The sequence below is a fragment of the Ictidomys tridecemlineatus genome, chromosome X, assembly GCF_052094955.1.
Source record: "Ictidomys tridecemlineatus isolate mIctTri1 chromosome X, mIctTri1.hap1, whole genome shotgun sequence".
Classification (NCBI taxonomy): Eukaryota; Metazoa; Chordata; class Mammalia; order Rodentia; family Sciuridae; genus Ictidomys; species Ictidomys tridecemlineatus.
In genome coordinates, this window is record NC_135493.1 from 101,606,805 (window position 1) to 101,628,476 (window position 21,672).

The 21,672-nt window shown below is 32.0% G+C and overlaps 1 protein-coding gene across 17 annotated transcripts in view; it reads left to right on the forward strand.

Annotated features, from left to right (window-relative positions):
- Positions 1-21,672, forward strand: part of Dmd (dystrophin) — a 2,094,227-nt gene that overhangs the window by 1,458,908 nt on the left and 613,647 nt on the right. For all 17 annotated transcript variants that reach the window (XM_078034984.1, XM_078034996.1, XM_078034982.1 and 14 more), the window contains one exon: positions 170-402. In XM_078034984.1, the coding sequence (XP_077891110.1) occupies positions 170-402 (233 nt within the window). The remainder of the gene's footprint in view (positions 1-169; positions 403-21,672) is intronic.

Genomic DNA, 21,672 nt, shown 5'->3' on the forward strand with positions numbered 1-21,672 from the left:
GAATTTCCTATGATGTATTATTTTATGAAGTATTCACATTGTTATAAACAGATATATCATAAATAATAATATCAAATTGTTGCCTTTTAATTAAAATTGTTAATTAAATTCACTCTTTAGCTTGTGTTTCTAATTTTCTTTTTCTTCTTTTCTCAAAAAAAAAATTTAGCTCCTAGTCAGACTGTTACTCTAGTGACACAACCTGTGGTTACCAAGGAAACTGCTATCTCCAAACTAGAAATGCCATCTTCATTGCTGTTGGAAGTTCCTGCTCTGGCAGATTTCAACCGGGCTTGGACAGAACTTACTGAATGGCTTTCTCTGCTTGATCGAGTGATAAAATCACAAAGGGTGATGGTCGGTGATCTTGAAGACATCAACGAGATGATCATCAAGCAGAAGGTATGAGTTACAAATATAAAAGCTGGCAGAAGGTTTACCTTAAATTACAGATTTTTCCACTAGTCACACCACTCTCCTAGACCATTTCCCACCAAGTCTTTAGACAGTTCTTTCTCTATCAGCAAGCACACTACTCTCTCCACTCTGTTCAGCCCAAGTATGAGCAAGGGTATGAATTAAGGCAATTAACTGTAGTAATCATGAATTAAAAGGAGGAAAATATAAGGGAAAAAAGCATACGCCTTCAAGTATAGTTGGCTTAGTTAAATTTAACAAACAAGTGGTATTTTTAAAATCTATTTGATACCAAATAATCAGCTTCATTGAACTGTTTACATTTAAACTGTTTTGGAACTTTCTACCCATTATGTATCACAGAATCAAACATAATAATCTGGGACTTGTTTGTTATCTACTATTCTAAGTTGTCTGTGCCAATTTTCCTCTTTAAATAATAAGGAAAATTGGAAGTTAATTATAAATAAAAAAGAAAACTAACAAGCAATAAAATATTTAAAAATAACCTAGATCTCAATATTCGTATTTCTGCCCTGCCATATTCAAATCAATATGTTTTTAATACAATATTTCATTTATCAGTTTCATTGGAAACCATTTGGTAAAATTATGACATCTGCTAGAAACCTATAAATATGATACAAATGTGGTTTATCTAGGTAAAAAAAATATAATTGGTATCTTCTATATTTCTGAATGGATGAAAAAGTAATTTTGAAAGTTTCAGACACCATAGTCACTTTACTTTTAAAAGCTTTCAAACATTTCAAAAGAAATAATCAATTGTGGAGGTATTCAAGTGTTAAATAATTGCCTTTTGAAAATAAGGAACAGGGCAGACAGTGTGGGTAATATCTTTGTGGTGCTAAAGATGGAACCCAGTGCCTCACACAAGCTAGGCAAGTGCTGGACTACTGAGCCACAACCCCAGCCCCATCTACTACTGCTTTTTAACAAGTGTTCATAGCCATATTTTTTAAGAAAAAAAAAAAACAGATTCATGGATGTCACCCTCCTATTAGGTAGCAGAGCAAGTATTCAAATCCAAGTCTGTTTGATTCCTAAATGTGGGTTCTTACTTACTACATACAGTGTCCATAATAACTATAACTGTAGTGACTATTTAGTGTGTGTATGTGTGTGTGTGTGTGTGTGTTTATATATTTGTGTCTATGGTCTATATCAGACATTATGCTGAGAATTTTATATTGAAATGTGCTGATAGATGCAGAAACAAGAGCTACATTATTTCATGATATCATTTTACTAATACTTCCATGAGTATTATTTATCAGAGGAGGCAATATATTATAGTGTTTAAAAGATAGGCTTTGTCTAGTTAGACTGTCTGGGTTCAAAGCTTGGCTCTATTACTATAGCTGTGTGACTTTGGATGAGTTGTTCAACCTCCCTAAACATGAATTTATCATTCTGATAAATATGGATAATTATACTATCTGCCTCATAGGCTACCATGAGAATTAAATTAAGTAATGCACAAAAAAATATTTTGCATTGCTTACTCTGAGTGTTCAGAAAATGTTAGTGATCAATATTAAGTTTCATAGCAAACTCTGGAAATCTTTCCACTCAGGGCATTTGTATTATACAAACTGTATGTGACATAATAATATGGAACTAACAGCTGATTTCCATATCAGCACCCTATTCCACCACTGATATTATGACCTCCTGTACAACCCCCTTGATATTAAAGTACACACTCCCTTGTGATGTGTTCATGAGCCTAGCCTTTATAGAAGCCATTGTCATGTTCAGTAGTCTTCAAAGTTCTCTAATAAATTTGTCTTTTTCGGAAAGTACTATTAATTTGGTGTCCTTCACAGAGATTATCTTTAAATATAGGCATGAAATTAGCTAAGAAGTGTTGAAGAGCCATACCTGGGGCAGGGAAAATTAAAATTTATAAATTATATATGTATAATATGAAAATTAAGTTTATATTTGTAAATATACATTCATATATATGAATATGTTTATAGTAATTTTTATTAACATATATTTCCAATTCCCTTACCTTGCTAAATAGTAAGTATACTATACTTCTGCTGCTTCCTTCTTTTGCATTGAAAAGTAATTTATGAAGACATTGTCAGTTCTTGCCTTTTATAGCTTTAATCACTAAATAGTCAATGAAATGATCCTAATTGATTATTAAAGAAATATAGTGTATGGAATGAAACAAGAAGGAGATGTAAGTTTAGGGAGCATTTTATTATATCATAAATAAATAAATAGTTCCTTTGAGTAAAAGTTTAAATAAAACAATCCTGCCTCTAATGTTTGATATGTGAGAAATGAGTTAATATCCCAAAAGTTATTTGTATAGTGTAGAAATTCTATTAACACCTGTTTATTCATATATTCCTTTAGCAAACTTTTATTGATCTGCTACTATGTACTCAGGAAATACAAAGTTGTACAAGATAAGAATGCACGGGTATAATGTTGAAAGGGAGAAAAACAATAATAATGCTATAAAGATAAATTTTAGAGTGATAGCTCCAAAATATTTCGCACTCATTACATGTCAGTCACCAATCTAAGTACATCTTATCTATTCCTTAATGCTCACAACAATACTGTAAGGCACATTGAAGTTTAAAAGCCTACCTACCCAAGGTCAAGGAGGAAAGTGACAGTGATTGGAACTGAACTGAATCAGAGGTCTGATCCTTAAACATTATTTTGGGTTTTGTTTTTTACTTCTCTGGTATATTTGGTGGTGATCTAGGGACTTGTTTCAGAGAAAATTAAGCCAGAGGAGAGAATAATGACATAACTTGCTGACAAAGCATAAGCCCAAATTAAAAGAATAAGTTAGAATTAACCAACTAGATGAGATGAGAAAGACAATTTAGGAAACAGACTGTACTTTTAACTGAGGTAGGGAAAAACATTACATAACAAGAATTGTGATTCCATATGGCTGAAGTTAAGATTGTATGATAATAAAGAAATTGATGAGGTTGGATAGAGAGAAGTGGAGCTAACTAACGGGATACTTGCCAGACTGAGGAGATTTGTTGATGGCCTGTAGGCAGTGGCCACCCTTAAAGGATTTTAAACAGTAAAGTAAGATCATCCAGTGTAAAAACTTTAGTTGTCTATCAATTTTTCTGGATGCAAATAACAAATCATTCTCTGATTATATCATCAGAGAGTGAATTTACTAGAATTAGCATGAAGGCAATGGAACAAGGCTTAGATGAAGATCTGAGCATGCCTAGGTACCTAATTAGCAGAAGTTAGTTGAGTCTCTTTATGATACTCCCTTTTCTTCATCCTGTGTAACTATGTTCAAAATTTAAAGTCTAAAAGAGAGAATCCAGTTGACCTTGCTTTGGTCCCACCCATCTCTTAGCTAGAGAAAATCAGAGAACCTTTATTTAAAGCCTTCTTTCAAAGTCCCTTACAATGAAGGAGAGATGATCTCCCCTCCCTCAGCTAAAAGAATTTGGGATCTGTTGACAGTAAAAGAGAGAAAGGATTCTGAGCAGCCAATGAACACTGAATTCAGGCAATGAACAAGGATAAAGGACAGAAAAAAATTAATTTCAGGCAGTAATTATCATAGTCTAAACAACAGCTTTAACTACTTCAACTTTGTAACCTGGAGTCACAAAATAAAGACCATTTATACATTAGTACCCCAAATATAATTTCTTGACCTTTACACATTCAGTAATTGGCTCTTAATAAATGTAGATTGTTGATGGATAATATGAATGAAATATGATAAGGAAATTACATTTTTTAACAGATTAGAATTTGGGGATTCTAATTGTAACTGAAAAGCATCAGAAGTTAGGTGACATGATGTAACAAGGTATTGTATGACTCAAGAAGTTAGATTTGAATGTATGAAGTTCAGATCACACCTTAGACATGCAGTAATTGAAATATTGACCCCAGAAAAGATATAAGGACATACACTTGTATATGCTAGCCTTGCAGTAGCTTTAGATGTTAAATTTTAAAATCACACACCTGGCAAAAAGCTTCTGTTGTCTTTAGCATAAGTTATTAAAATTAAATTTCTTTTTTTAAAAAATGGGAGCTGCCACAATTTCTAGATAATAACTTATACTAAGCAAAACATGGAAATTAAAATTACACCTTTAATTTTTGAGATTTTACTGGGGATTGAATCAGAACAAATTATATTATGTGTCTTTATAATTATGCCAAAATGAATCCTAATGTTATATATAACTAAAAAGAACCAATAAAAATGAAAATATGAAAAATCAATATTAATCTTTAAAAAATAAAATGTAGTCATCTTTGGGATTTTTAAAATGTAGCCACTATAGAATTAAGTAACTCTACTGCTAAATTTTGGAGAGTAAAAAATAGACCATTATCTTTTAGAGAAATATACATGTGATACATGCAAATTAAAACTTTAAATGTTAAAAAGTACATGCAGCTAAAAGTTTATTTTCTAAAATTCTGAATTGATAATAAGTATTATTTATAATCTATAATTGAGAAATTAAATTTGTTTCCTATTTCATAATTTTAAGTGAAATTTCTCTGAGACAAAATTGTTCTGATGATAATTAGCAGTTTTATTTTTTGTGTATAATCTATCAGTCTAAGGAAAACATCTATCTAGAGTCAGATTGTTACTTCTGACCCTTAGGAAAGAAAGGAGGGAGGATAAAAGGAAAAAAAAGGAAGGAAAAATGAAAATTAAAAAGGATAAAAGAGAAGGAGGGAGAAAAAGAAGGATAGAGGGAGAGAGTTGGATAGGAAATCTAGGGAGAGGTTTGGAACACTGGAGATAAGTGTTGCTATCAACAAATTGGATTTAGGTGGCCATATGATACTGTTATTTTTTTATACTACTAGTGTCTGTGCCTGTGCTAATTATAGTCTTTTTTCTAGTCACTTTGGCCAGGTGTCCACCACTAAATCTGAACCACAGCACTTGTATTGAATAAAGAATTAAATTGGCAAAGGCATTTTATCCTCTAATAAGACCTCTCCAGGTTGGAGTTGAGACAAATTGGCCAATCTGGACAAGATGATAATAGCCTTGTTCAAGATTCATTTTTAACTGTGCATTACACTGTTACCTAGAAAATTTCATTATCGCAAGATTGAGCAGTTTTAGTGGGTACAGTATATATTTAAATGGGAAATAATCACTTGGATGTGTTCAATTTGTGTTGTTGTTGCTGAGGTCAAAGGCCTTAATAAAACTTCCATTATTTTAAAACTCTGGTTACAGTGTCACAAAGAGCATTTGAATGGCTCTAAACTCATTCTGATTATAATTTTCATTGAATAAATTTAGCCACAATCTGATGACAAATGAAACTTTTCTATCATGGATCTACAGTATTAGTAAAACAAAGTATATGAGACCAGTGGGGTGGGGGTAAGATTTTAAAATGTTATTGATTGTTTAAACTAAAAAAAAATGAAACAAAAGAGTGTTTCTTGGAATTATTCTATTGCCATGATCCTAGCAGAAAGTGCATATTACAAATAAGTTCCCCTTACCAAACAAATGAGAAGAGTTACAGATAATTTAGTTAATTTGGCTAAGGTCATTTAGTAAATGTAATTGTCCTAACATAAATATAGACCTCTTGAGAATAGATAATGTTTCTTTCTTTTTCTATGATCCTTTGTCCCCTGCTTACATGTTTTCTCATTTCTACACCAAAATTGCAAAAAACAAACTAAACTCAATTTATTTCTGAGTACTTCCAATGGATTTCAAAAGTTGGGTGACAGTCATCTTAGGGCAAGGACATTAAAGATTTTTTTTCCCTCTTTTATCTAACAACTGTCATCTTACCAATACATTTCTGTACAACCTTGTTTAAGAAATACCATACCAGAGTATCCTGTCTTTCCATATATAGAAGCTGTGTATTGCATTCTACAAAGAATAATCCATGATTTGCTTGGCTAAAGACATTTACAAATTTTGTGCTTCAGTTATCTTCCAATAAATACACATGTTTCCAATAGATGGCTTGTTACCCTGTAGATCACTGCTCCACATCTACACAATTTTCTATTCTTACCTAGTAGGAGCCAAATTCACTGTTATCTTCACTGAAGGATGTAAAGATATGTCAATGTCAGTAATATTACTTACTTTATACCCTGTGGTCATGACAGAATTAAGCTCCCCTTAAATAAAAAAAAATCACAGAGTTGCAAATGCACACACACACAAATCCCATTTTCTAAGTCTCATAACAAAATTTTTATGGAAAATGATACCGTACCTTCATTTTTGCTTAAAGATAAACATGCTATACTCAACCACATATTTCAAAGTCATGCATAAAAATGCATATCTTATTACAGTTCAATTCAATTCACTGTAAAGTCTTCTGTCAAAATCTCATCACACAAAACTGAATCATAGTATTCACATGAATTCTGATAAAAAACAAGTATAGTGTGTTTTCAATGAGATACCACTGGGATTTTTTTTAAAGTTTGTCATTTTTTTAAATAGTGAATTCTACTTACAAATTTTCTTGCTTGAATATAGTTATAACTCCTTTCTATAAACGGATTTTTATTATTTTCAAAAAGGTACCTAAAATCTGAGATCTCTTTTTTTACAAATAAGTAATATAGGTAATTAAATTACTTTTATTTTTTTTTGAAATTATGTTTTTATGCCTTAAATCATAAGTCTTGCCTCTTGAGCTTCATATTTCACCATAACTTTGGATCCTTCTAGTCTGCAATTAAATTTATAATGTGCTGTGATATAGTTTTAAGTAACCTTAATGTTAGGGGAATGATAGTTAATAGGGACATGGGTGGTTTTTCTTTTATTTCTTCATTCAACAAATTGTCTTTGGAACCTGTTATAGTTAAAGCTTTGTCCCAGGGTTTCATAAACTGACTTCCAGACCACTCACGTATAATCCAATCAAGACTTTATTGAAGCACACCAGTGGCGGCTGACCAGAACATAAAGCTGTTCCCCTGATCACCCCTGAACAATTGCAAGGGTGTTCCTTATAAGCCTAAAAACCGCAAAAGGGATGTTCGGGGGTCTAGCCAATGCAAGCAAGACAGGTTACAGAAGCAGGATAGTGCAGTCAAGCGGAGGGAAGCCTAACTAATCACACTTAGCCCAGTCATCCCAGTTACAGAAACAGAGCCCCGTTACCCTAGTTACAGAAACAATACCCCATTAGGTAGTTCCGTGTTCTTAAAGGTTTCTATAGCAAAAGGAAAAGAACATCTTGCTCCAGTCATGACTCTTCTACTTGGCATGGTTGTTTTACAGGATGAAGTCATAAAACAAAATGGAGTCACATTTGCTCCTACTACCACAAACCCATGTTAACAAAGCACATTAGAGACAGGTAGTGGTCCATAAGGAAATGAACTGGGAAAGAGACAATGGAGTAAGAGTTTGGATTTAAATTTGATTTCCTTGTCTATGGTAATAAATAATTAGTTGAGAAAGAGATGAGGCAGTGATTACTCATCATTAGTAAAAGTGTTTTTGCACATCTACACATTTCTGTATATGATTCCTTATATTTAAGTGATATATGTACTATATGGGAGTAGATATTTTAATATTCTGCAATTAAATGCTACTAGTGTTTTCTATCCTCCCTCAAATATATATTTTGAAGACATCTGATTTACAGTGTCAGGCAGATTATTTAGAAATGTATAAACTGCCTTTTAAAGGCCTTTGGTATAAGACCAAGTTTTTATACATCTGGTGAATTCTTTCTGGTGAGAGTACTGTTCTTAGAGATTAAAATTAAGGATAGTAAAGTCTCCAAATTTAGAATGCATCCTCTTTAAGGGAAACATCAGGAAGAAGAGGATAGTCTTTGCCATAAGAGAAAGAAGTGCTACTATAGTTTCAATATGTACATATATGAATGGATCAATCATATATTTATTTTCTACCTCTAAATATGTGCCTTTCTCATATAGAAGAAAATTAAGTTATTTTTCTCCTTCTATGTATCTTGTTGATTTTTATTCAATAATCTGGGAATGAATATTGATTTTTGCATATGTTCTAATGTTTTTAAATTTTGAAAACTAACAAAATTGATCAGTAATTTCCAAGGTAGTTATAGATGCATTAATTTCAAAGAGAAGAAATTGGTCATGACTATTTTTGTCATCCTTCATGAATTCACTAAATATAATGGGATATTTAGAGTTGTTTTGAATCAATTTTTTACTCAATTTATAAATGTAACTTTGAATATTATTTTAGTAATTCACATATGCTTCCAGACTCCTTTATCTTTATATTTTAAATTCTGTGTACCTTCATATTCAAGAATTTTATATCTCACATGATTTTGTCAAGAAAAGTATATATTCTGTTTTTTATGTATTATTTGTCTCAAGAATAGAAATGTCCTGATTTTTCCTGACATAGTTCCCTTTAACTAGAAATTAAGAAAATTCAGTTGGAGCAAAAGCATACACAGTACTTCCCCTTTATTTGCAGTTTGTTACCTGCAATCATCCACAGTCTGAAAGTGTTACATATAAAATTTCATAAATGAACAATGCTAAACTTTCACATTACACACCATTCTGATTAACATGATAAAATTATGTGCCACTTCTTGCTCCATACCATCTGGGATGGGAATCATCTCTTTGTCCACTGTACCCATTCTGTATATGTTACCTGCCTTTTGGTCACTAAGCTCAATTTCAGATGAACTGAACTGTCCAGGGAAGTATTTCAGTGCTTTTGTTCAGGTAACCCTTCATTTACTTATTAATGGCCTCAAAGATCAAGAGAAGTGATGCTTACAATTTGAGTATGGCAAAGATAAGCCAAGTGCTTATTTTAAATGAAAAGGTGGAAGTTCTCAACTTAATAATGAAAGAAAAACTTGCACATTGAGGTTGCTATGGTAAGAGTGAAATACCATCTGTGAAATTATGAGGAAACAAAAAGATATTTTTTAAAAAAATAGAAGAGAGAGCTAGGGTTGTGGCTTAGATGTAGATCACTTGCCTAGCATGTGTGAGGCACTAGGTTCAATTTTCAGCACCACATATAAATAAATAAATAAATATCCCTCAACAAATAATAAAATAATTTTTAAAAACTAGAAGGAAAGCCAGTAGAGTAAAGGTAGGAGATTATGGAGGAGGGAGGAGGGGAAGGAAAGGAGAAGTGCTGAGGAATGAAATTGATCAAATTAGGTTTGTACATATACAAATACCTCACAATGAATCTCATTACTATGTAAAATTATAATATACTAATAAAAAATAAAATGGAAAAGAAAGAAAAATTCATGCTAGTTTTGCTGTCACATCTCAAACAGTAAACGCTATGGCCACCAAGAATGTACTTTCTTAAGCTGGAAAGACATAAATTATAGGGTTTAGTACTACTTGTGGTTTTAGGCTTCCACTGGAGATCATAGAACATATCCCCCATGAATAAGGGTGGACTCATATAGATAGAAATTTAGTTTACTTTATACCTTAAAAAGTGGAGAGAGAAAATAATTCACACTTAACTCCTTCATTTCTTTTTTTCTAAACATAAAGTACCCTAGATTGTAGTGAAAGGAAAAATAATTTTAGCCACTTTGTTACAGTGAAGATTTCTGTCATTTCATTGTATGTGAAAATCATAAAAACCTTCCACAGATTGAACCAAGAGTAACCTTTGAAAATTTGACATAAAAATTAGATTGTCACTTTACCACTTATACCCAAGTTTGATTTTTTTTAAGTTTTATAATAGGAGTTAAGTAGCCTTTGAAGAGGAGGGTTATTAGGGGCAGGTCACAGTAGTTGTAAAGAATGCAAGCAGGCAAGAAACTATCTATAATGATATTTTTCAGTAAAATTGTTCTCTAAATCAAAATGAGAATATACTTTATTTTTAGCATTAGGAAATCTTTTAGATGATAACCATGCAACCATTTCAAGGTGTGAGTTTCAACCAAATCCAATTATAAAGTGCCCACACCAATGACTTTAGAATTCACACTCCTTGTAGTTGATTATAATGATCAGAAATAGAGTTGTCTAGTCAGTGAGAGCATTGAAGCCTTTGAGATTTATTCCAGGCTTCTTGATGAAATTTGTCTTGATAACTCTAATATTTATTGTTCATTTTAATCAATAATTAGCTACAAAATTATGCTGTCTGTTAATTATATTTTCTTGTAAAACTTTGGTATCTTGAAATTTGTCTTTTCAAACATTTATTATCATGTAAATTTTTAATTTTTATGTTTTACCCCTTGAAATTCATTTAAATTTACTTAAAGGCAATCATGATATTGTATTTGTCATAGCATCTAAGAACATACTAAATGTATTATAAATATTGTTCATCACTTATCTTCATGAATGACTAGTTTTACTTAGCACTTAGAATATGCTATGGGGCATATTCATATGTGTTTACTTTAACTGTTACATGTAGTCCAATTTATGCCTGGTTTTGATCAGTGATAAATGAAAGGATCCTATTAGTTAATGTATTACATCAAGCAAAAACAATTATACTTTTAGACACTTTTAAGAATTTTAGTAATTAAAGGACTTTTTCCAGTTATACTCTTAAGATGGTCTTTGGCTGGATGTGACAAAATCCTTACTACTGTGGCTTATCCAAAAGGGAGTTTATTATTCTCACAGACGAAAATTCCAGAATTATGTATGCTGGGTTGGTATAAACTATAAAACCATGTGTTCAAACTCCTTTCTCCATCCCTAGACATCCTCAAATTGTGACTTTCTTTCCTATGGTCTTGAGATGGTTAATCTGCCTCCAGACACTATGTCTGTTTTTAAAATGAAAGAAGGGGAAATGGTGAGAGTAAAGCATGTTCCAGCTATGTCTGCTCCTATTTACTAGGATAACAAAAACTTTTCTGTTAGCCTCACATAGAAGAGGGCTGTAATACTGCATTGGTGGAAATCATGTCACATGACCACTCCTAACTTCAAGGGATCATGGGAGGATTGAGTATTTTAATGGAGTTGATGTGCTTCTATATTTGTGGCTTTCTGATGAACAAAATTTGGATTATTTTCCTTATTTAATAAGGAAAGAATAGATATTGTCTACTGCCTATGCTTGCCATGATACTCTTAACTAATGGATATTTTTCTCCTTTTAACTTATGTCATTTTAACTGAAAGTGATTTGTTTTTCTATCTTCTTAGTTTTCTCACTGCAAAGATGGCATGGAAGTTAAATGTAAAAGAATAACCCTATTATTAATATTTAGTGGTAGATATCAATTATTTTACTTTATAATCATATCATACAAAGGTCACTGGAAACAGTGTAAGTGAAGAAGGAAATTAAAATACAATGCTTATATTTCCTTCTCTCTTATCAAGAAATAACTTCCTTATTAACCACATGTGTTGTACATAATTCAATGGAATATTACTCAGCCTTAAAGAAGAATGAAATTATGGCATTTGCCAGTAAATGGATGGAATTGGATAATATCATACTAAGTGAAATAAGCCAATCCCCCCAAAAAACAAAGGCCAAATATTTTCTCTAATATGCAGATGCTAATTCACAACAAGGGAGGGGGCACTAGAGAAGAATAGCAGTACCTTAGATTAGGTAGAGGGAAGTGAAGGGAGTGGAGGGGAGCGGATGTGGGGATAGGAAGAATAGCAGAATGAAACAGACATTATTACTTTATGTATATGTGTGACTGTATGACCAATGTGATTCTACAACCTGTACACCCAGAAAAATGAGAAATTATATCCTATATATTTATGATATATCGAAGTACATAATTCCATTCTACGGTCATATATAATTAAGTAAAACAAATTTTAAAAGTTATAAAAAAACAGTAATAAGTAAAGCAAAAAAAAATGTTTCCTGGGGCTGGGGTCATAGCTCAGTGGTAGAGCGCTTGCCTCACACATGTGAGGCACTAGATTTGATCCTCAGCACCACATAAAAATAATAAAAAATAAAGGCATTATGTCCATCCTCAACTAAAAATATTTTCTTAAAAATTATAGCTTTCTTTATGTCGATCATACCTCAATAAAATGGTTTAAGTCTTAACTAGGAAATGTACTATATCGTTCCTAAGTAATAGAAGTTTTCAACATTCCCCAATCAGTTCTTCAGAGCACTAAATCCATTAGGTATTGAGAAGTAGTCCATAAGAAAAGGTAAAATAAGATAAAACATGTGCATGGCCTTTCTTACCATAGTGATGGACCATGTACATCTCCATACCCAGGTCACTGAAAAGTCCTGCCTATTACCATTGCTTAACTCAGCATTTCTCAGTCATTTCTTGGATAAAACATTTTTGTAGACCATGTTGAAGCATAGATTAGAGAATGTTGTCTTAGATTTACATGTCTCTGAGTCACTTGAATTCTCTACATATGTTTTTACCAAATTAATCTTTCAGAAATCTTTTCTCTTAGCACCATGTCTATAATTTGTGAAGTTGTGACCAGGCTGACATTTGTACCTCTCACCACAATGTACCTATCAGGGACCAAGTAACTAGGCTTTCTTTAGAATGAATTATCTGAGGGAAAGAATTTTGTACAGCATTCTACAAAATCAGCCTTCTTTATAAAAATGTATTTCTATATATTTATATTTAAAATATTGGTTAATTATTAAACTTTCTATGGCAGTTTTAAAGAGGAGTACGCAATATATGGCAATATTTAAAAACATTAAAATGCCTGAATACATTTTAGCACTTAAACTTTATAAAGTCTAAAGGTCAGAAATCACACAACTTTTTACATTCTGCTTAAAATGGAAAGTTTTGTCTATTCTTTGAGTGTTTAATTATAGAGAAGTTCAATGGGGATATATAAGGAACCATAAATTCTGTTTATACTTATTTTATCTTATTCTTTTAAGTTTATACTTTATTTTCTAAAACCCATAATATATTAGTGAAATAGTACCTGTATAAAGATTTGAATAAATATGGAACAACATTTTTTGTGGAGGCAGTTCAAAAAATAGTAGATATGTACAGTCAAGAGGGTCAGGAGAATGCCACTTGTCAGTGTGTCAGATGTTCTCTGGGCCTATAATTAAGTGTCCTTATGTTTCTGATTATAGTACTATTTTTCCCCTAAAAATAACTTATCATATGAAATGAAAGATCTTAGGTAGATTTTTCTGATTTAATTGTTTCTTTCATTTATTTACTTTAATACCTCTTTACTGAATAGCAAACATCTTTTCCCATATGGAGCATAACAATTATAATCACAAATGTTCAGTAGTCTTAGTCTTTCCATTTTTTTAATAACCAGGATTCATGTTTTACTCTATCTTCTCTGACCCTTAAAGCTTAGGTAAATTGTAAAGTAAATAGTAATTTGTCCTAAATTAATTAGAAATATCCCTTTCTCAACCAACTTCCAAATTTCCTCATATATGCTTTTAAATCTTTGTATTAAACTTCTTCAATATTTAAGGAATACAAATTTATCCTCATATATACCTATTTAGCTCTATCTACCTAAATCTTGTTTTCTTTAAAAGAAAATATATAATATTTTCCTAACATTTAGGAGATTCTTCAATTTATTAGTTGTGATTTTAAAATTTTTGAAAGGTCAGGGTGAACTATTTTGAATCATTTTGTCTTTTTAATCTCCTGGTATACTCCTAATTATTTTACATAGCCTTTGTATAACAATACATTCCATAAGACTGAGGTATTTGTATTTTTCAAGTGCCTTTTGTTTATTGGTTTTGCCTTTTAACATATAATCTGAATACTAAAACTTGTTTTGGTTTCCTTATTTCCCCCTCGATTCTATCTGTTTTAACATCAGGTGGCCTATAATTCTTTGGAGGAATGGAATATGTAACTGATCTTCAGATTCTCTAAAGCTGAGATGTAACTATTTTCACTATCGTCATAAATTGTACATATCAATTATATTTTTCCTATTAGAAAAGCTACTGCTTACTGTAAAATATTATTACTATCCAGTCATGTTATTGAATTTTCAAATTCTATCTTTAAGAATTAATTTTAGTTTTAAGCATTGAATCTAAAGATTGTTAGGAAGAAAATATTCTAGAAGAATACTCTTTTATTGCCTTATGGATCAAACCAATTGAATTATTTCTTGACTCCAAAAGCACAAGAAATAAATTTTGTCTATTTTTTTCTAAGTCAATAAAATATTGCTCAGAGCCTTTCTTCTGTGGAATTGGATAATCCAGTTTTCCACATTTTTCAGGGTTCCCCTATTCTTCCTGATGGTTCAGGAGTCTTTGGAGGCTTGTGAGTATACAGAAAATAAATCCCTCAGTGTATATTACAATTCTATCTTTTTTCCTGCCTGGGAATCTTGATTATTCTAGGTCATTTTCTAATATCAAAAATTTTTTCAGTACACACTACTTTTAATGCTTTTCTGGGGTGAGGAAATCTAGACATTAGGTATATAGTCATACTTACCATCTAGAAAAGTAAAATGTATCTGTTTAATTTTAAAAGACAAGCACAATTACTTTTTCAATCATCTTATCCTGCAACCTTATTCATCAATTCTTGGCAGTTTGCTTGGTAAGAGATTCTAAAGGATGTAATAAATGGAAACTAGGTAGATCGAAGATGGAAGTGAGAGCTATAATTCTATAATGTTAGTTCCTACTATCTACAAAGTTATTGTAGCTAGGGAGCATTTTTAAGGAACTTGCCTGTTATACTGACCTTTTTTAAAAATCAGCTTATAGCCTATTATATAATTTATTGCCTAAATCACAACACCTTTTTTTTGGTGGGGGGGTACTGGGGATTGAATTCAGGGTCCCATGACCACTGACTCACATCCCCAGTCCTATTTTTGTATTTTCTTTAGAGACAGGGTCTCACTGAGTTGCTCAGGGCCTTGCTTTTGTTGAGGCTGGCTTTGAACTTGTGATCCTCCTGCCTCAGCCTCCCAAGCCACTGGGATTATAGGTGTGTGCCACCATGCCTGGCTTGAGATCTTTAATTATGAAAATTGGATGCCATTTTTAATAATGCCAAACAACAAGTTGTAAACTGATTTTCCAGAATGAATTTGATGTATGGTCACTTTATAGAAAGGAGGAAATTAAGTATCAGTTCTTCACAAGCTGAATTACTAGGCTTATGGGTTCTTTCTTGGAAAACCTTAGGTTAACATGTTTATAATCTATTTAGCAAGAGGAACAAGTAAACTGGCTATTGGAATATGATATAATAGATCCTGTGATTGGGTACAAACATGGGATTCCTTTAGATTATGACAATATCTTCAATTGCAAATAGTAGAAAATTAAATTCAAAGTTACTTAATTTAGAATGGAAATTTATTAGCATATGTAGTAGAAATATTGTGTGGGCCTCAAGCATAGGATGCTGATGTTTCTTGCTTCGTTGTTCAACTTTTTCCATTTGACATTCTCATAGCAGTTGCAGAACACACTTTTTTGCATAACACATTATACTTAAAGGGATTAAGAATTTCCTCTCTTGACCTTCAAATGAAAGTTTTGAGCTTCTCTCTGATTAGAATAGCTTATGTCATTAACCCACACCTGAACCAGTTATTGTGGCAAGGAGGATGGGAATTTCCACCCTATTCCCATGGTTGCTGCAGAAGGGAATGCTGGGGATGTTACCAATAGACCTATAGTCAGTACTTCAAGCTGGAGGGAGCAGATAGTAGAAAGGTTTTCAAGAGGAGTCAGTGTGTAAACCAAATATTATTTATTTATATGCTAAATACCTTATAAAAATGGCTTACTCTTTGTTTTAATTCTATTTCCTTATTGGTAGTGTTATGTAAGTAATTGTGAATTTTAAGAAGTAGAATGAGAATGAAGGCACAGAATACCATCTCTTTTGTCATTTAGAAAGTAATAAAAATGAGCATAAATATTCATTTTCTTTTATTGTACATCAAGAGAAATATAATGAATTTTATAAACATGTAAAAATAAGGATTTTTCAGCACTGATAAATAGGACACATTTGGTCATTACCTTATTTTGTTCCTTTTTTTATTATCCTGTGTTTTTCTCTGTCAACTCTTTAATGAAATATCTAAATATGAGCTTTTATTCATAACAAGAACTGGTATTGCACTGAAGAAAACTGTGATTGCAATCTTGTTACTGTACCCTCTTCTCAAATATAGAGACATTTTTATAATGTGTTAACATTTTTTTCCTGCATTTCCTCATATTTGTAGAAACAGCATGAGCTTTGTCTGAAGTCGGGCACCGAAAGCCTTGCCTTATATATTATTTGTAAACTACATAAGTTCTGTGATCCTCAGTTTGATCATCTGTAAAACCAGCATAGCAAACTCTAAGTCATATTTTAGTCATCAGAATTTAAAAAGCATGATTTCATATCTTAGTAAATAATAAATCTCAACTGTGTAGTTCCACTTATTCTATATTAAGAATCCTCTATGATAGTTATACTAAACTCTGTATTATTTTTTTCCACATTTTCATTTTGCTGTAATATACTAGTGGCACTTTATATTATATGTCAAAGTAAACAAATAAAGTCATTCTTCAAGACAAATATTATTTTTAGATGATTAAATAGGTTTGTATGGAGGTTCCTCTTGTTAATCATAGCAATTATCCTTGGTAAAAAAATGATAGGATACTTGAAAAAACAGTTAATCATTATGGCTATTTTTTGCAGTGTAAATAAATCAAATTTTCATATCTGAGATGAAATCAATAAGGATATAGTAGTATAGTGCTTCAAAGCCCCTTGCCATTTGGTGCTACAAATTAAAATAAAGAGATACAAATATGTTTTGCTCTAATTGTTTTTCAAGTGCTTCAGAAAATGTGCATTTTCTTAATGGATTTGGTATTTGGTTGACCTGGAAGGAAACTTGGGGTGTGGTAAGGAGGGCACCTTCTGTTGAAAGAGGTTTTCAGACAACAGAGTTTCAGGTATGACTAAGGCAAAAGATGAGATGATTTTGAGAAACTCAGTGGCCAAAGACAGGTATGTTTGAACCCTGGGAGATAGTCAGGGAGTCTACCCCACTTTCATTCTTCCAAATGTTTCTTACTTTAAGTCCCCAACTATTTAATAAAGGAGGAATAGAAAGAAAACAGGCATACTATTATAGGAAGTTTTGCCCCTATACTACGGAAACATTTAGAACAACAGCATTGTAGAAATTAGTGCCAAATGTTTAGGTTTCATTTAAAGATAATGTCAAAGGTTGGTTTCTCAGCAGTAGTTGTTGAGATAAAACCGAGCATGCAGAATATTTATTTGGGAGTATTCTTGGGGCCAGTTGTATAGAACAAAGGGAAAAGTTGAGCCTGTAATGCAATCTCAGTCAATGCCTCAGCTGATCATTTAGTGATTTCTGAAGTGGCAATGACCCTTCCAGTGTTATGAAGTGGGAAAAGGAGACCAGGCATTTGCAACCCTGTTTTAGGTCACACACTGGATATGTGTTTCTTGGGAAAGGAAGTGTAAACTTGAGAAAGATGAATCCTTTTGGCCATGGCAATTGTCATAGTGGTGACTGCTGTGACCTGTATGTCTGTGCCCCTCCAAAATTCTTATGTTGAAACATAATAATCACAGCAGCACTATTAGAAAGTAAGGTCTTTGGGAGGTGATTAGGTTATGAAGGCACTGCCCTCGTGAATGGGTTTAGTGCCTTTATAAAGGGTGTTTTAGAGAACTATCATCCCTCCCCTTCTACTGTGTGAGAATAAATAGAAGATGTAATCTTAGAGAAAGGGGCTCTCACTACACACTTAATCTACTGCATCTTGATCTATCATGGACTTCTAAGCTCTTGAACTGTGTGCAGTAAATTCTGTTATTTATAAATCATCTGTTCTAAAGTATTTGGTGACAGTTGAAGGCAGTCAATCAGCAGCACTTGTTGAAATTGGGAAAATAAGTCCTTCATTTCTTTAGGGAAATATGGGCAGCATATCACAACTTCTTACTACAGATAAGGTCATTATTTCAAATAGGGTCTAGCTAAAAAAAAATTAATGTCCAAAATTCAGTATAATTGTAAAATAAATTGAGGTATATTACAAACCAATACATACTACATATTAGTTTTGGTGTAATATTTGTTACATTCCCAAACACACACATATTTTTTAGAAACATATACCACACATAATCCAACCCTATGAATATTATACATATTCATAGGGTTGGATTATGAGTGTTGTTTCTGCTGTTTTACAGATTGATATTTTCATATAATTTTGTAATAAACAAGTATTGTTTCTTGAAATAAGGTAATAGCATCCGAAGAAATTTTAATGTTCACTACGGAAAAAAATCCCATTGCTGGCTGTATGTGTATTCAATTTTTTCAATTAAATAGTAGAAATAATTATGAGTAAAAATGAAATAATTATAAGTTAAAATTAAATGTTTAAAAGCATAAAATTGAAGCCCCAACAACTCTTATTTAAACGCACAGTGTTTAGCTTCAAATTGCTTTCAATAATTTCATTTAGGCAAAAAAATAAAAAATAGACCAGATAGTATGCTCCCATAAAGTTCTTGATGCTTATAGTTACCATTTATTAAGTTCTAGTATGTTACAGGCAATGTATTATGCACATTATATTTAATATAATATTATATATTATACAATGTATGTATAGTATAAATATGTATTTATATTGAATGTTAAGCTACATTCTTTATGCTCCATTTAGAATTAGTTTTAGAACATGTTTGGGAAATGAAAATAATTTATATTATAATGTGTTTCGTTAGAATAGATGATACAAGTTGAGAAACCTTTATCCAAAGCACTTAAGAACAGAAGTGTTTTAGATTTTACAGTTTTTCAGGTTTTGAAAATTTGCATAGACTTTACTGGTTGAGCATTCCCAATCCAGAAATCCAAAATCTGAAACTTTTTGAACATAATGTCACCACTCAAAAATTTCACATTTCATATTGCTTCTCTAGGTATCTATTTTCGCAGATACCCAGATAAGCAATAATATGGAATGTGAATTTTGAGCAGAAAGGCAATGAAGAACTTGTCAAATGGTTAGGCTAAAAATGTCAGAGAAAGAAGGCTGGGGGCATAGCTCAGCATTAGATCATAAGCCTAGCATACTGAAGGCTCTAGGTTCAATCTCAGCACCAAAAAAGAAAAGTCCAGGGAATATTTTAAAACCCCAGATAAGGCCCTGAGAGTTGGAGGAAATTATCTCACCACAGTCCTGTTTCTTCATAAATCCATTTATTTCCATCTGCAATGATCAGACTTTTTACCCCCTTCTTGTTCCTCCCCCATCCTCTTCCTCCACTCCCCACACAAACTGCAGAACATAAAGTTAGACATACCTACACATGCACACTTCATAGGAAAATTGTATTTACTAGCCTTTTGATGTCTTAACTAAATTACTAGGCCTGGTTATTATTTGGATTGTGGGGAGAAAGAAAAAAGTAATTATATGAGTAGGTACCTCAAGATGAAAGGCAAGTAAAGACTGTGAAATTATTCCTATGATAGAAATAGTATACAAACACATAAAAATGTTTGAAACATCTGGTTATTAAACTGTGTTGGATAAATAGAGCCATGAAGAAATCAAAAGAAAAATTTAATGTTATACTGCAGGGAACAAAATCAAATGTATTGTAGAAAAGAAGGAAATGAAGGTTACTATGGACAATTGTTTTTATAGTTATACTCTTTTGTACTAGAGCTTATTTTAAAGTTCATGGCTTGCTCAATATTATGAACTGTTCTAGATCAATATTATTATGCAAATGCACTATTAGGTTATTTTTGGTTGATGAACATAACAAAATCTTAGTATGATAGGGTTAATTACTCTCCTATATTCTCACTATCAGGTGTTACCATCACATTCTGTATCAAAGGTTCATTCAAGGCCACCATAAGAATATTCTATAGTCCAGAGACAGGATTCATTTAACAGTAGAGAAGGTTATCAGGCAACCAGAATCTTTGGATTCAATATGGTGAAAAGAATGGTCTAGACATAAAGTCTTGGGCACCATTACAAAAGGTACAAGCTTTATAGGTTGCTAGATTTTATACTTGGTCCCTATAAAGGTAAAGAATAGCTCTTAAATATTTTAACCAAGTCATATTTCTTAAATAACACTAATAAGTGAAAATTCCTTTGTAACATTCAGTTTGCTCATTAGTAAGGCCTCCAATGTTGACTGTGATAAAAGCAGTTAAAATTCTTGTAGAACCTGTCTCACGAGTCTGACATTTCCGATTAAGTTCTGACCCCCATCCCCAATATGAATTCCTGATTTTAGCAACCGATTGCTAACATGTTGTTGTATTGCATACTGTCTATGCAAAAGTATGTTAAAGTATATTACAGACATCATAACATATTATAATTAACATATATTTCAAATGAGATACTTCTTTCATTTTTATGTCCTAACTACATTAGAAATTTGATTAGTATTAGTGATCCAACAACAAAAAAGCCCCTAACTCAAAAAATTTTCTGCATATATTGTGAAGAGGCAAACATTTGTGTCAATTCAATCATGAATGAAATGCTATTATATAAGAACATCTCCCTGGCTTGTATGGGGGTAATGGGGCATGGGATTTACATATTCTGCAGTAACCAAGAGATTGAAAATATATGTAGCTTTTCCCACAACTTTGCTTAATGAAACTCTCAGTTTGTGCTGTGAAAAGAGCTTATTGTTTCCTTTTTATGTAAATCATCTTAGTTTCTATCTGTCTGTTTAATAGTCTGCAATTTGGGCATAATATAATTTTTTTTTCCTTTGGGGCAAGCAAAACAGACTAACAGGAATAAATAAGTATGTATGGTGTCCTATAAATCTCTCTGTGAGTTTCTCTTCCATCTCTATCTCTCCCTGCCTGTTTATCTATCTGTATTTTTCAGTTTTGCTTTGCCAAAAAAAGAACTATGTATTATACACAGATCAGCCTCTCATGGATTTTCTCTGAATCCAAATTAGATTGTAAGTAGACTTTTGACTTTGTGTTGCCTGGTGTTCCACACATGAGTCAAAAGTCCAGAATAGGATCTCTATTTGCTAGTCTCATTCTCCTGACTTCATGGAAACTCCAAGTTTAGTTATAATCTAACTCAATTTGTCAAAAGTATTTCTAATAATGTTTCTCTTTACAAAACACTTACTATAAAACTTTAAAGAGTTCATTCAAATGAGCCAACAAGATAACCTT